Source organism: Marmota monax, unplaced genomic scaffold (genome assembly GCF_021218885.2).
Source record: "Marmota monax isolate L192 unplaced genomic scaffold, Marmota_monax_Labrador192_F-V1.1 WCK01_AAM20220418_F8-fsc00052, whole genome shotgun sequence".
NCBI lineage: Eukaryota > Metazoa > Chordata > Mammalia > Rodentia > Sciuridae > Marmota > Marmota monax.
The window spans coordinates 7,220,221-7,231,863 of NW_026693473.1; the positions used below are offsets into that span (position 1 = coordinate 7,220,221).

The 11,643-nt window shown below is 49.3% G+C and overlaps 1 protein-coding gene across 1 annotated transcript in view; it reads right to left on the reverse strand.

The window, feature by feature from the left end:
* Muc4 (mucin 4, cell surface associated) overlaps positions 1 to 6,718 on the reverse strand; it is a 53,726-nt gene extending 47,008 nt beyond the window's left edge. The window contains exon 1 of the mRNA XM_046457886.2: positions 6,533 to 6,718. Coding sequence (XP_046313842.1) covers positions 6,533 to 6,611 — 79 coding nt within the window. The 5' untranslated portion in view covers positions 6,612 to 6,718. The remainder of the gene's footprint in view (positions 1 to 6,532) is intronic.
* Between the last annotated feature and the right edge of the window lie 4,925 nt (positions 6,719 to 11,643).

Consider the following 11,643-nt stretch of genomic DNA (forward strand, 5'->3'; position numbering starts at 1 on the left):
CGGACACTAAGCAGGTGGAGAGTTGAAATCGAGATGGAGCAATGGTGACCGACCTGCCCCAACTTCTTAGCCTGCCACATGCAGAGAGGTCTAAGGACGAGTCTGGCCTATTTTCAGGAGCAAATGATGACACTGAGCTATTTCTTGCCTATTTTATTGGTGTTTACTTTCTCTGAGGATGAATTGTGAGTTGTGCAGTGAATAGTGATGGCTGTTGACTCCTTGGGGTGACGAGACCCCTACGGGATGACACATGCGTGATACACTCTAAAACAGAAGTTCTTGAGAAGTGCCATCAGAGGAGGGGGCGTCCTCCTGTGACGGTGAGAGCACTGAGGGAGAGACCTTCCTCAAACCTGAGTCCCTGAAACCTCATCTGGTCTCTGCCACCACTTGTGTCAGAAAGCCCTCAGCAAGGTGGCTACTTTTCTCCCTTGAATTGTGCCTCTCAGGATGGCAAAGTTGGCATTGCTCCCCACACCCCATAAGAGGCCCTCTGGTGACTCACAGGTGTGAGAAGGTGAGGGGTGTGTTGTTGATTCAGGAGGAGGAGTGGTGGCCGTGGTAATGATGAGGATGAGAGATAACATTCCACCTGGGTAGCGAAGTCACTCCCTAAAGAGACAGCCAGCCTGCACCCTGTGTGTGCTGTGCGCCGAGGCTTATTCTTAGTGCCTGATCTATTTGTCATGAGTTTTTCCTGGAATCGGAGGTGAGGAACCCATAAACCATATCTCCTTCAATGTGTCACTTCTCTGCTGCTCTTTCTAGATTGGTGGGGCTCTTTTCAGCTCTGCCTAAAGTAGGGAAGAGCCCAAGCAAAGCACTTGAGGAGGAAACATATTCACACATGAGCATCAGGTATCCTGAAAAATGTGAAGAGGTTGAGGAACCTGCAGCCCTGGGTGAGGAGCCAAGGTCTATTCCTGTATCAGCCTCAGAATCACCTGTGACCAGTGTTGTGTCTGTTGTTAGATATTTTTCCCCTAAAATTCAGGAGAAGGTAATACACTAACTGGTCGAGCCCTTGGAGTGTGCCTGGCATAGAGGAATAACCTCATAAACATCTGTTGAGTGAATGAAATCATATGTCCCAAAACCCTGGTTTCTGGTTCCTTCACCTGAGGTTGGAAGGAGGATGAGGTTGCATCTATTTCTCCCGTAACTGCCATGGTGGTCCCAAGACCAGCAGGAGCTGATCTGACAGTTATGGTCTGAAAGATGTGACTACCACCATCGCAGACAATAACCAAGCTTCCAAGGGCAACCCAAGGTTAGGAGAGTGTACCCACCTCAGTTGGGAGCCAGGAGAGATGAGCTCCAAAACCAAGATGGTGGGGACTGGAGATCAAACTTTATCTAAGGAGAAGGAGGTATGAGGGAAAGGAGGAAGTGGGCGCTGGGTTGGGATGCAGTGGTTACAGCTGGGAATTCGTGCTTCTTGACTTGTCCTGAAACTTATGGAGCTATCATCAGGGTAGCCAAGGTGCTGCCACACCACAAGCTGAGAGAATGAAGTCCAGTGACCTGTGACAGTATCCAAGGTGAAGAAATGTCTGGTTGACAGGCATTGTTGGGTATGACTTTAGCAAGAATAGTTGGAAAGAAGAGGTGAAGTTATTGCCTTAAAGTCAGCCTAGAAGGGTGAATTCTAAATTATTTTCCCTGATGTTATTGACATAAACTTTTTTCTTTTTTATACCAGGGATTGAACTCAGGGATACTTAAACAATAAGCTACATCCCCAGCCCTTTCTTTATATTTTATCTAGAGACAGGGTCTCCCTGAGTTGCTCAGTGCCTCGTTAAGTTGCTGAGCTTGGCTTTGAACTTGCAATCCTCCTATTTCAGCCTCCCAAGCTTCTGGGATTACAGGTGTGCACCACTAAACTTAAAGATCATCAGATCAACCTGATGATCATCCTACCTATTGAGGAAAAAGAAAGAGCTTGAGAGAGCTGGGAAGATGTCACTGATATTTCTGGTACTCCAAGACCACATGGAGACCATGGAGTGCTTAAGAGGATGGGATCTAGAGTTAGACTGACCAGAATTGCTGTAGGACTTGGGTAAGTTACTTGACTTGGTTCAATACGTTCTGCTTTACATGATTGTCTTGTCTCTGCAAAGTTCTGAGGTCCTGGCACACTCAACAGTCCTTGGGGCTGTGTCCTTACTAGAGCAGAACCTCTGCTTGTGGTTGGTTTTATACCTTCCAGACCTCTGTAGCTGCCACCTGGCCATGCCACAGAATCTTCTGCTTGGGTGCCCATGTGGCTCCTAACTGGTCTCCCATCTCACCCTTGCCCCTTTCCAATCCATTTTCCTCACAGTTTCCAGAGTGATCATTCCAAAGCTCATTTCAAAGATTATTAGGATACCTGAACACCTCCCTCCTTAACCTAAAACCCCTCACTGTCTGCAGGGGAGTTACTTAAAGTCCATAATCCATTCCTCCCCTTACAAGGCCCTGCACACTTTAGCACCTGCCTGCCTCTTTTAAGTCCCCAACGGGCCACACTTTTTACCATGCTACATGAGCTCTTCTCCTGTCTGCTTGTGCCTGGTGCATCCTCCCCAGCTCCCTCCTCAGCCTTCAGTCTCAGTTCACAGTCTCAGTTCGCACTTCCTGAAGAGAGGCCCTCCCGGACTCACCCATCTAAACATAGCCCCATTTACTGTCATTGCACCCTGTGCTTGTTCCACATAGCGCTGGCTGCATTTGCAGTTGGGAACTTGTCTATAATTATCGATGTCTGTTTATATATGGCACGATCTTAGCTCCAGGAGGCTGGGCCATATTTATTTCATTCTTCACTGTGTATAGACAGAGCAATGTCAGATGCATGGTAGGTGTTTTTGAATTAATAAATGAATGAATGAGTGACTCGCTCAGCAGGGGGTGTTTCTGTTCTTCCCTCCACGAATGGGCTAGGCTGGTCTGGAATTTTGTTTGTGGAAAGCTATGCACTGCCATGGAAACCTGGATTCAAGAGACCTGGATTCTAGTCCCAGCAGTCCCACTTCTGGGTCATGTGATCTTAAACAGGTCACTTAGAGAGCTTTGGGAGGCAGGGACCAGGACTTACCCTGGCACAAGTAGAAGTCCTGCAAGTGAATGAATAACTCAAAAGTGTGAGCTCTTTCTTCTTCTGAATTCCCCCCAATCCATTGTCAACTGGACTTTGGGAACCCAAAACACAATGGAAGTTGGAGTATTTATATAGTCAATGTGTACAGCAGAGATGCCTACAATGCAGACAGATGTCCTCAAGAACACGACCACCATTGTGGAGGCCTTTTGAGGAACACTTCAGAGTCTCAGGGAAAAGGCTGAGTACTTAAACCTCTTGGAAGACCTAACAAATTCAATTCATTTTGATTTACAACTCAGCATGTGCCAGGGAGTTAACTTAGCCTAAGAGAAGGAAAGATGTATATCTGAGGCAAAAGGTTGAAATGTTGGAGGAGACCTGGCCTATGGGGTCTCAGTTCTGGCCCAAAGAGAAGCAGATCCAAGGGCTGCACAACGTGCCTATGGAAGTATTGAACACTTCGGGAAACCAGAGAACAGACGCGGTGTCAAAAAACACTTATGTGAGCACATAAAAGGCCAATTGCTTCTCAGCCTGTCCTGGCAATGGAGAAACAAGCATTCATATGTCAAATAACAGTAACAGGCCAATCTCTGCCCCAAGCTGAGCCCAGATACCACGGTGTACGGGCGATTGCTGGGCAGGGAGCCAGGAAACAGAGCTGTCAGCTCAAGTGTGCCTCTGCTCAATGGCTACGGTTGGTATTCAGGGTCAGTTCACAGTAAGCCACATTCCAAATAAACCAAGCCACAGGAAGGAAGGGGTGGCTCTGGAGAGGTGCAAGCTCCTTGGGTAAATGAACCTGCCCTGAGACAACAGAGGTGCCCACTCCATTCCTGGTCCCTCCTTGCCCCACGCCTCCCTGTTCTGAAATGAAGTGGCCCCTCTCCATGAAGTTTGCAAGGCTTTTCCACCTTATACCAGATGTGGAACGGTTTATCCCCATAACAACTCTGTGTCAGCTCCTTCCCATTCAGTTTGTTTTGCCATTGGGACCCTGAGACTTCAGAGCTAAAGGGACTTTACCTGGTCTCCCTGGTAAAGTGGCAATATTGATGCTGGTCTCTGATTTTCAGTTCCTGCTCTCCACTGAGCCATGGACTTGAATTTGGATAATTTTCTTAACAGGACCTCTTGTCCAGCAATGCTCTCCTTTTGGGTGTCCCTGACACAGAGAGGGTTTCCTACGAGGATGGGGACAGAGGTACAGGTTTTGGGGCCCTGGGTGGCAGGTTGGGAGGCCTCTCCCAGACTGACTGACAAGGAGGTTCTCTGAGAAAAGGCCTGCAGGACCCTGTCCCTCTGGGTCCCCTGTGGCTTCGGGTCCCCTCCCCACCCTCTACCTGCTACAGCTCCCTAACCGGTAGTGGCCATTCAGGGTGGTGGCCTCTCCTCAGTGACTGGGCCACTGATAATCCTGGAGATGGAGGCTTATGCCAGACCAGCTTCCTAACTGTGAGGCAAAGAAGTAGAACGGCTGGGCTTCCTCTAAGTCATTCTGCTTCAGCCACTAGGGGCCACTGTGTTTCTGCTTGCTCCTTGTCCAGCCCACCCATGTCCACCCCGTTTTCCAACCTTCACCCTGGAGAGCCAGGGCTTTCCCTGAAGGAAGCCCTTCGCATGGCACTTCCTTCACAGAAACCCGGGGTTTCCCAGTGGCCCAAGGAGCCTCCCAGAGGAGGCTCTAACAACTGCCTCAGAGGTGACCCAGGCTTGAGAGGGTTCTGCCAGCAAGTGTGAAAACAGAGCCTGGACTCGACCCCCCCCCCCAGGGATCCCCAAGGAACAGAACTGACAGGCCCCTTGGCTCCTAGACGCTGTCCCAAGCGGTATGACTCACTGCCTGTCCTAGAGGCTGCTTTCCCTCACCAAGGTGCTCAGGCGCCATCTCAAGCATCATTCCCACCTACTCTCGTGGCCTTGCTCCCTGTGGTCCCCTTTAGCAGTGCACAGGTCTCGGAGCTCCTGGGCATGGCCACATCTTGTCAGGTCATTATGGGGATGTGCTGCCACCCTCATCATCCTTCACTCCTTCTCTGGGTCCTACCTTTCTGTTTTCCCGGCTCATTCCTACCCCACTTCTTGCTTCTAGGGATCTTCTCTGCAGACCCACTTCCTGGCTCCTAGCACTTCGAGGCTGAGTGCAGAGTTGGTACCTAACACTTTTAGAGTGACTTTAAATCACAGAATGACAAAATTTAAGAACCAGGCTAGAGGTGTAGCTCAGTGGCAGAGTGTGCGCTTAACATGGGTTCAATTCCTAGCACAACCAACAAACAAACTTAAGAACCTTGGGGTCAGGGTCATATCATTCACCATGCTGCTTTTAACACAGGAGAAGCAAGGCCTTGGGAGCTAGGATAGGAACTGGTCACAGGGACCAGGACAGTTAGCAGTAAAGCCAAGGCATGACCCAGGGCTCCTGAATTCAAGCTGCCACCACACACACACACACACACACACACACAGCCCTGAGGGTCAGTTTCCATGGCAACTCCTTCTTCTCCATCCTCAGGAGAAGCCCCTGAGTGGCTGGCCATGGCTGGCTCTTCTGGCCTCCATTTCTTCACTGTATATGAGGAGGTTGAGGTTCGTGGAGGTGGGGTTTGTTTTATTTGCTCTTAGCCAAGCCCTTAAAAATTTCAAGGAAGGCAGAATATTCCACTTTACCAGCCCAGTGTCTCTTACTATCTGTAGAGTGTATGATTCTTCCCTAGGCCTGTGAGGTGGGAAAGGACTTTGGTCTGGGGTCTGACGCCTCACACTCTCCTGGACCCTAGATCCTCCCAGAAGGCTCAGGTGACCAGAAACAGAACAAAACCCCATCCTGGAGCTAGAGGGGCAGCTTGGAAAGTGGCGGGAAGAAAACTGGAGGACCCAGAGAGGCACATCCCCAACAGGCCTTGTGCCTACCCCACCCTCTGCTATGTTCATGGTGGGGAAAGGGATATACAGGAGGCCAAGGCCAGTGCCAGGGCATTAGCCCAAGAGGAGGCTTGTAAATCCAAGGTCAGGTCAACCAGTTGACCATCCCTTGATTCATACGTTTCTCATGTCTTGTCCCCTGAATTGATATCTTTATATGGGCTTTTCTTCCATTTCTGTCACCAGCTTTCTTGATTTTTAATCATAGTTTCTTCTTGACACTTTCTCTACCCCTGGCTGTTGCTCTGCCTATTTCTCTGTGCAAAATAAGCCCAGCTCCCTCTGTGAGCTCCCCAAATCAGACCACCCTCTGCCCACCCCCAGACATCTCTGCTTTTCTCTGCTTGTCTCTTTTCTGTGTCTTTCTAGTGTTCTCCCCTATCTTGTCCCACCTCTGCCCATCCACACACCTCCCTCTCTCTCTCTCTTTCTGACAGGTCCTGGCTTCCCTGATGGGACCTTGAAGTCCTCTTCCTCTGCCCCCCACCATGCTTCCCCAGGTGCATTACTTACTTGTGTTGGTGTCCGATGGCCCAAGGAGGAAGGAGCACAGGAGCACCCAGGGGAAACTCCTCCAGTGGGCCCCCTTCATGGTTCCAGAAAGAGTCCCTCAGGCTTCCCTGGAGAAAGCTCCCCAGCACAGAAGCAGCAGCGCGAGGAGCAGAGCCGAGCCTGTCCCCACTGGCTGCTGGTCTCAAACAGGTGTACTTCCCTGAAGGGGCCAGAGTGAGTACCAGGGAAGAGGACAAAAGAAGGCGGGGCCCAGTGCCAATCACCCTTGCTTGGTCTTTTCTTTCCTCAATCTCCACCTTCTTCCCCCACCAGGAAAAAATTACCAATACACCCATTGCTCTGCTCTCCTCACCCTGAGCCAAGGTAGGGGGTTGGGACATGTGAGGAAAGAGAAACTAGACATACTGGAAATGAGCTGGGCACCCTCTTGCTGTGGTCCTGGGCCCTTTTCTCCTTCTCTCAGGGTGCAGATGGCTGCAGCTACACTTCAGAAGAAAGGGTGGGAGGATGGGGAAGAAAGGGGCTCAGAAGGAGTGAGGTATATAGAGTCCCTAAGAAACATGGGCATGGGGAATGGGGAGGGACCACTTGAAGTAAGGATTAGAAGTTAGAAATACCCTATAAGCCATGTTTTGGAAAGGGGTGGTGGGCTTAGACTATCTTCTCAGTGCCAGCACATGAAAGACCCTTACCACACGATAGATTTCTCCTTCCTGGGACAGGGAGCCTGAATGAGGGTCCAGAGAACCCAAGGCAATCAGCACAAGGAGTTTGAGGGCTCTGGTGAGGGGAGTGGGATTGAGGTAGAACCTGGGTAGAATGTGGGACAGAGACATAGGGGAGAGTAGGGGATGCTCCTGGAGACCTGGGCTCAGATCACACACCCCCTATTTTGACCCCCTGGAACTCAAAAACTCAAGTGTGAAGGAGCAGGGACCCCAGCCAGGGTGTGCTGGGTGAAGTTCTAAAGGTGAGGGAGAGCAGTTTGTGTAGCTATGTGAGAAAACAATGGAGATTTCCCCTACTCTTTTCCACAGCATGAATCTCTGCTTATGGTGCTCTGAGACGTGATTCCCTGACTGTGGCGTCTGTGGAGTGCTTAGCCCCAGAGCAGGGAGCTCAGGCTTGGACACCACAGAGCCCACAGGAGGAGTCATTTCTGTATACCCAGGCGCAGCCAGCCTTGCCCAACGAGGAGTAGGTGGCTGACACTGGTGCCATCTCTGAGCACCACAGAGGCCTTACCATTTTATTGACCACTCACCTTCTGAAGCTAAAAATGCAGCTGTGACCCAAGTCCAAAGGCTGGGCCTTGCCATTTTCATGAAGATACTACACCTAACCATAGAGAGGTAAGTAGCATGGTGTTCCCTCCACCTCTCTGTGTAGACAAATTGCTCCCACTCTTTTTATAAGGTCAGGAAAGGCCTAAAGGTAGAGAGGGATTTTGTGCACAGAGCACCTGGATGGAGGATATCACTGAAGATAATTTGCATAGCTACCAAGGCCCAATTTGGCCTTCTAGATGATTTTCTGGTCAGTTCTTGATCATGGGGTCTCCCTATTAACTTGCCATCTAGTCTTTTTGGTGACACTCTCTAGACTACAGTTTCCCATATACAGAGGAGAAAAAAAACAACAACAAAAAACCCCTCCAGGTTGTACTAAAGTAAGAGTTGAAGATTTTGTTAACCTAACCCAAGACTCCAGTGGGCATCAGGATACCTAGGCTTGAATTCCAGCTGTGTCACCCAAAGTAAGTCCCAGTCTCTGTGAACCTTTTTTACTCATCTGTAAAATGGGAATAAGAACATCTATCCAGCCAGGCACAATAGCACACGTAATCCTAGTGGCTCGGGAGGCTGAGACAGGAGGATCGAGAATTCAAAGCCAGCCTTAGCAAAAGCTAGGCACTAAGTAACTCAATGAGATCCTGTCCCTAAATAAAATACAAAATAGGGCTGGGGATGTGGCTCAGTGGTCCAGTGCTCCTGAGTTCAATCCCCGTTCCACCTCCCAATCCCCGCACCAAAAAAGAAGAAAACCTATCCAAAAAGTTTTCTGGTTGAGATGCGCTTATAGGTATTAAGGTGCTTTACAAATGTTAAGTCACCTGTCAAGGGCATGTGGCTCTTTGTTTCATCCTGACATCATCCCTGAAGGTAGATATGAATGAGGTGAGTCAGGGGAGGAGGAGGAGTCTGGAAATTAACTTCCAGTCCTGTCTGCCTACAGAGGTCTTTCCTGTGCCCCCTTTGGGTCTTAAAATATTTTGACTAGGAACCGAAAGCCTTGGTTAAGGAGGTGTGTGTGATTCTTACTCATCTTCTCCCTGCCCATCCCCAGTTCCTTTCTGCTTTCCCTCAGAGCCCAGCTCCTTCCCAACTTGCCCATTGCCCAGAATTGGATGTTTCTAGGTTCCTGTGATAAGTGCCTTTCCTTTTATCTGGGTGGGTCATGGGACACCTGCTTGTCTTTCTCTCCTCCCAAGGCATCTGATGGGGTGAGTTAGAGGGGAGGAAATGAGTGGATTCTTTGAACTTTGTCCAGTGGAGACCTCCCAGGGCCTGCAGACTACTGGGTTACCCCTGAGTAGGAATCTGAAATCAGGTTTAAATTGGTATTCCCAGCTGGGTGTAGTGGCACATACCTGGAATGCTGGCAGCTGGGGAGGCTGAGGCAGGAGGATTGCAAATTCAGAGCCAGCCTCAGCAATTTAGCAAGGTTCTAAAGCAACTTAGTGAGACCCTGTCTCTAAATAAAATATTAAAAAGTTCAGGGGATGCTTCTCAGTGGTTAGTGCCCCTGCAGCCAATCCAGTCCCTGGTACCAAAAGATGATGATGATGATGATGATGATGATAATAATAATAATAATAATAATAATAAAATTGATATTCCCTGGAATGTCAAAAGAGCTCAGTCTGGACTTGGGGTGTAAGTGAGTTGGAGCAGGGAGAATACTGTGAACTTTTCCCAAGGTAGGAAGGCAGAGCTGGCTGGAATAGACAGATGGGCTCTAGGCAGCAAAGTCTGCTTAGATGGAGATTTCTCTTCCAAGTCCCCTAAAGTGAGAGTCCTTAGTTTCTTAGGGGCCCCTAACATTGCTTACCTCCATACAGTTCATGCCTTTACAGAACCCCATAAAGTCACTTAAGATAGCTAAACTGAGATGAGGCAGAAAGTCAAACATTTGTTAAATCTGATTTATCAAGTCTTGATAAAAGGACTTGAACACTAGAGTGTCAGGCCCTGTGTGTGTCCCCGGTACCCAGTACCCTGTGAGGTGCCTGTCACTTCCCCCTCTCATGTGTGAGAAAACGGAGGTAGGAACGGAGGAACACATACTCCCCCCATCACAGACTCACCGGCAGGTTGAGTGATCAAGTGAAACTGGAGAAAGCTAACTTCCCTGATGGCATTTGTCCTGAGTCACAAGCCAAGTCACAAAGCTGGAATTCCAGCCCAGATTGACCTAGGCCCAAAGCAAAAGAAGAGAATGAATCTGGGCTGGGTGCTTAGCTCTATCTTGCTTCCCAGTGGCAGACACAGAGGGGTCTTTATAAGGGGACTTGCTGTCCAGCTGCAAGGAAAATGGCAAGATGACAGTCTCCAATTGCTAGTTCCTTCTGGCTGCCCCTCAGCTCTTAAAGTGAGATCATGCCCTTTGAAGAATGGGTGACCCTTTGTCAATGACTAAGGAAAGCGCCATCATTTCCACCCCAGGGATTCTCAAATGAGCAGTCTGCATGGGGCAGGGGCTTTGTGACCTTGTTAGTTCTGCCTTGTCCCCCCTGCCCAATCCTGCCTCTTCCCTTTTCTTTTCATGGGTGTTGCTCCCTAGTGGACCTTTTGTCCTAATCCTGTCTAATCCTAATCCTCAGCTTCCAGCAGGACACAGTCTGAGACCCTAATTTAAAAGGGGACGATCATTTTATATATAGAAACTTGACTCTCCATGGGGCGGATGGAGACCGAGGTCAGCCCCACCCCAAAGCCTGTCCTCTCCCTCTGCTCCACACCGTCTGCTCAGCAAGGAGGGGTGTGGACCGGTGGGCCTGTCACCCCGCTATGCAGAGTCCCTGTCCAGGAGAGGGATGGGGTCAGCTTGCAAAGACAAGACCCTTGTGCTATAAAAGATGAAGGCAAAGGGATAGACGTCAACCTAGGACTGGATGGAGACAATGAATGGGAAGTCCCGGCCTGTGGCCTTGGTCCCTAGCTGTGGTGAAGGCAGCTCCCCCCCTTCCCCGCCTCTGGTATTCAGGCTACTGAATGACTGCCATCATTCTTGCAGGATTGGGTTTCATGGCCCCTTTCTCTAAAAGTGCCAAGCATTTTCATGATAATTAGCTCATTTCCCTTCTCCTTTTACCTCTGAGGCAGAGGGGGCATAATCCCTACCCAACCAAGTCATCTGGGGTTCGTATCCCCACGGAACAGGGGCCATCCTGGTGCACAGGAGGGCGTGGAGGACTAATGTTGGCTTGAAGCCCAGGAATCTTAATTTGTTCCACTCATGCAACATTAAGCAAAAAACAAACAAAAAACAAACAAAAACAAAAAAAACCTAAGACCAGGAAGTTAACCACAGTGGGAAGTAGGAAGCCAGCATTCAAGCCCCTGGATTTACATCTGGGCTTCCCCTTTTGAAACCTGAGATAATAAAAGAATCCTACCTTCATTTTAGAACTGGAAGAGATCTTGACAACCATGAGGTCCAAATCATTCTACCAAGGAGGAGGTGTGAGCCCAGAAAGAAGGGAGTATCCCAGCTCACCCAGCCTGAAACCCAGATTTCCTCCTTCTCTGGCCTACTCTTCTTCCCAGATTTTTATTGAGTTGTCTTTTTACAAATATATATATATAGCAGATGGAAAAAAAAAGCTTAATTTTATTTTTATGTGTGCCAAGGATTAAAACCAGTGCCTCTCACACATGGTAGGCAAGCACTCTACCACTGAGCCACAACCCCAGCCCTATTGAGTTGTCTTTGCATTCTCCAAGTATCCCAGTTACAACCACTTTTCTCAGTCTAAACCTCTGCCAGTCACAGGAACAATCAGTAAATGTGGCCAGGATGGGACATGATGAGGGACTGTCCTCTCAGGG